Source organism: Papaver somniferum, chromosome 1 (assembly GCF_003573695.1).
Source record: "Papaver somniferum cultivar HN1 chromosome 1, ASM357369v1, whole genome shotgun sequence".
In the NCBI taxonomy this organism is placed as follows: Eukaryota; Viridiplantae; Streptophyta; class Magnoliopsida; order Ranunculales; family Papaveraceae; genus Papaver; species Papaver somniferum.
In genome coordinates, this window is record NC_039358.1 from 133,393,134 (window position 1) to 133,397,674 (window position 4,541).

The window sequence follows — 4,541 nt, forward strand, 5'->3', positions numbered from 1 at the left end:
GAATCGTGATACTGTCCACAAATCAAGGACATACATACAAACAGCTTTTAACACGGTCCTAGGTTTTTACTGCAGATACAAAAAAGAAAAAAAGAAAAAAACCATATAATATTACTGTTCTGCTGATTCAATGATTGTGAGTGTGCGCTGTTGCTAATAATAAACATAGTCTCTTTGACTATATTTGACCTTCACCAAATTGTTTCGGTTACGAAAACAACCAATGTTTCTAGGCTGAAGATTACAATACATCCTGTCATTTTGATACTAACTCTGTTTCTGGAAAAATATTATTTTCATCTTTTCAATTTAGCCTATTTTTAGACTAAAAAAAAAGTAACAGCTTTCTAGAAACAGGGGGAGTATTACATATTGCAACAACAACCTTTTTGACACTTTGCAATTTAATCAGTCGGGTGGTCAAATGTAATAAATGAACACATGAAAATGGTGACTTTATTATATGTGTTGTTGGTGTGGCTAGACTTGCCACATACATATATACAACAACCAAGCAAGTAACCAACCGACAGATCTAGCAAGCGAGAGAAACCACTTGGCACGAGTAGAGCAATGCAGCAGTACCAGAGTGTAGTTATTACATTGGCCGATCAAAGAAAAAAAGCCAACAAGTCTTGAGAACCCCGTGCAGAACCGAGTTTATTAAACTTAGGAACGTTTTGTGGTAATTTTGATGAAGCCCACCGGTGTTTTGGAAGTTGAGAGTTTAGTTCATCGTGATTAGTTATAATTAAGATGGATTAAGCTACATCAACTAACTACTGCTTAATTAATGGACCAACTGCTAGAAAGGAACAAAGTTAATAGTGGGGATGGTCATCAGCTATAAAAGAAAAGAAAGAAAAAAGAGGGGAAGGTAGCAGTGAGTGGAAGAAGAAAATTGGCGAGTCACAATCAAAGCCAGCACTAGATATAATAGTGGTAGTAGATCTAGTACTGGGTGCAATCCATCTGCATGCCCTACTCTTGGACTTTTAGCAGCCGAGCTGTAAATGTTCTCTTCTGTGCTGTGAAGCACGGACACATCAGATTCGTTTCCGTGTCCGTGTCGGACGCACTATGGACACATGACGCGGCCACGACGCCCACACGACGCGTGTCGGACGCATCAAAATCCGTGTCCTCACTTGACGCACGTTGGACGCACATTGGACACACATCGGACACACTCGGACGCACGTCGGACGCATATGTTACCCTCTATCTTAAATTCCAAAAAAAAAAAAAAATTTATCAAAACTCATCTCTCTCTCTCGTCTATCTTCTACTCTCAGAACTCAGAAGAATACCCCTTCCCACAGTCTCCCTCACCTTTACTCTTCTCTTCTCAGATCTAAGTTGATCATCCGAAAATCAACTTATTTAGTTTTTTACAATCATTTTCTAGTTGTTATGGCTTTCTTATCTCGTAGTTGTTTACATTGAATTTGAAGGTATGTTCTCTTTCTTTTACTCTCCCTTCTTCCTTCTGATTTGCATGATTTTGTTGAGTTATTGATTTTTTGTTCTATTTTCAATCTATTGTGAATTTGGGTTGTTGCTGTATTTGGTGAATTTGGGTTTTGTTTTGATTTTAGTGGTGGGGATCATGTGTATTGTCTACTGTGTAGGTTTTAGGGTTTTTTTTGGGGCCTTTGGGGGCATTTTTGGTCGTTCATTGAATTTGAGCTTTATATATAATACTTATAATTTATCTTTTAATTTTCTGCTTGTATTTTGGCTATCATCTCTTTAATTTTGATGCAGATAGCCAGATATGAACGAAGAGGTTTTAAGCACTACTCCGCTATGGAGATATGTGACTAAGAAGGATAAAGTTAAAGGTGGTGGTAATTGGAATTTTGTATGTAACCACTGTCAAGTTCCATATTCGGGTTCATATTCAAGAGTGAAAGCACATTTGTTAAAGATTCCAGGCTCTGGAATTAGAATATGTCCAAAGGTCAGAGAACATAAACTTCAGGAAATGAAACAATTGAGTGATGAAGCTGAGGCCAGAGCAAAACATCTAAGTTTAAAAGTGTGCCTCTGCCAACATGTGGATCAGGTAGTGGTTCTTCTTTTGCGTCAAATTCTTCATCACTTGTTGAAGATCCTAGGAAGAAGAAAAGAGGGGTTGAGAGCCCAATAGAGAAATTGTATAATGCTGCCAGACGTGAAGAAATGGATAGCATAATTGCACGGTTGTTTTATGCAGCTGGCTTGCCGTTCCATCTTGCTAGGTGTCCATATTATAAAGTTGCATTTAATTTGGCTACATCAGATAGTAAAAGCATTCAAGGTTATATTCCGCCGGGTTATAATAAACTAAGAACAACTCTTTTACGGAAGGAAAGAGAACATGTTGAGAAAGAGCTAGAACCAATTAAGAGCACTTGGAAAGAAAAAGGTGTGAGTATTGTGACCGATGGATGGACCGACGAACAACGAAGACCCCTCATGAACTTTATGGCTGTTTCAGAGGCTGGTGCAATGTTTATTAAAGCAGTCAACACTCAAGGGTCAGTGAAGGACAAAGAGTACATTTCTAAGTTGATCATTGAGACAATTACGGAAGTTGGGCATCAGAATGTTGTGCAAGTAATCACGGACAATGCACCAGTTTGTAAGAGTGCAGGGCTACTTGTAGAAGGTCAGTTTAAACACATTTTTTGGACTCCATGTGTAGTCCACACACTAAACCTTGCTTTAAAGAATATATGTCATCCGAGAGATATTCGAACTAATGTTTTAGTATATGAAGGGTGTGCTTGGATTAGTGAAATTATTGCTGAGGTGGTACTGATCAGAAACTTCATCACTAAACATTCCATGAGATTAGCCATGTTTAATGAACATGTGGAGTTAAAATTATTCACACTTGCAGAGACACGTTTTGCCTCTAGTATTATAATGCTTCAAAGATTTAAAGATGTGAAGCAAGGACTCCGTAACTTGGTAATTTGCAATCAATGGTCATCATATAAAGATGATGATCCTAATCAAGCATTGTTTATAAAAGAGAAGTTGTTGGATGATGATTGGTGGAACACTTTGCAGTATGTTATTGATTTTACAAAACCTATCATAGAAATGCTTAGATTATGCGACACAGACGAGCCTTGTCTTCACTTGGTTTATGAAAGGTGGGATCGAATGATAGATGAGGTAAAGAGCATTATACATCGCCACGAGGGCTTACAAGAATATGATATTTCACCATTTCATATGGTGGTGGACGGGATTTTAACAGATCGTTGGAGTAAAAGTAGCACACCGCTTCACTCTTTGGCACATTCATTGAACCCAAGGTATGTATGACAGTGTAAAATATGCAATCGCTTATTTATATTTTCTGGTCAGTTGAGTTAAATGTTAAAAAAATTTATACTAAAATCATAATTGAAACAACATAGGTATTATAGTCGTCAGTGGCTTGATGAACGTCCAGGGCGTGTTCCACCACATAGAGATCTTTTGATTGCAGGTCAAAGATTGAAGTGTTTCGAGAGGTATTACGATGCGGATGAGTTAAGAGAAGTTAACATTGAGTATGCTAAGTTTTCATCTTGCCGTGAAGAATTTGCAAATGCAAATACCATAAATGATAGATGGAGTATGAATCCTTATGTGTGGTGGGTTACTTATGGGGTGTATGCTCCTTTACTTCAGCAAAAAGCACTCATGTTGCTTGGCCAACCTTGTTCATCTTCTTGTAGTGAGAGAAACTGGAGTACGTATAGTTTCATAAATTCTGTGAAGAGAAATAAAATTACTCCACAAAGAGGTGAAGATTTGGTATTTGTTCATACTAATCTTCGTCTCTTATCAAGACGAAGCCCAGAATACTTGCTAGGGGATACAAGAATGTGGGACATTGGAGGTGATTCTTTTGATACTATGGAGGGTACTGTTGGTGTACTTGAAGTTGCTGATCTTTCTCTTAATGAGCCAGAGATGGAACGCATGATATTGGATGATAATGAAGCTAATGTGGAGGAGCTATACCCCCTGATTTGACTGTTGACGTTATTTTTTGGTGACCAGGTAACTGTCCATCTCCTTGATCTGTTTTATTCTAAAATTTTAGTTACTATCATGCCAATTCTTTGTTTTATGATGTGAATTCCCCCTGAAATTTGTGTTTAAACTGACCTTCTACAAGTAGCCCTGCACTCTTACAAACTCTGGCAACTTTCATTTATGCCAATTCTTTGTTTTAAATTTCTACAGCTGGATCCTGGATGTAGCGGCATTCACATCATACTTGGAGGATCCTTGTTTTTTGGGCTAGTATTTGGTTCATGAAGTTGCGCTGTTGCGGGAAGGACTTCACTCCCCTTTGCGAAGCCTTCTAATTTTTTGTTGATATGTATATATATAGACTAGTAAATGTCGCGGAAAGGACTTTACTCCCTTTTGCAAAGCCTTCTAATTTTTTGTTGATATGTATATATAGACTAGTAAATGTCTATATAACCTTTTGTTGATAATGGATATCTATGTTCTCCTGGAAGGCTGGAACATTTAGACAGGTAAAT

The 4,541-nt window shown here is 37.8% G+C and overlaps 1 protein-coding gene across 1 annotated transcript; it reads left to right on the forward strand.

Moving 5' to 3' along the window:
* Window positions 1–1,777: 1,777 nt before the first annotated feature.
* On the forward strand, window positions 1,778–4,269 carry LOC113350968. Its single transcript, XM_026595062.1, has 4 exons — window positions 1,778–1,963; window positions 2,020–3,311; window positions 3,417–4,047; window positions 4,234–4,269. Exons 1-3 carry the CDS (start codon window positions 1,778–1,780, stop codon window positions 4,018–4,020), a joined length of 2,082 nt encoding a protein of 693 aa, XP_026450847.1. The 3' UTR covers window positions 4,021–4,047; window positions 4,234–4,269.
* The last annotated feature ends 272 nt before the right edge of the window (window positions 4,270–4,541 follow it).

Coding starts and splice junctions, on each gene's coding strand:
- LOC113350968 (XM_026595062.1), top strand. CDS start 1,778: ATGAACGAAGAGGTTTTAAGCACTACTCCGCTATGGAGATATGTGACT. Junction 1,964..2,019: donor GAATTAGAATATGTCCAAAG/GTCAGAGAACAT, acceptor AGCTGAGGCCAG/AGCAAAACATCTAAGTTTAA. Junction 3,312..3,416: donor GCACATTCATTGAACCCAAG/GTATGTATGACA, acceptor GAAACAACATAG/GTATTATAGTCGTCAGTGGC.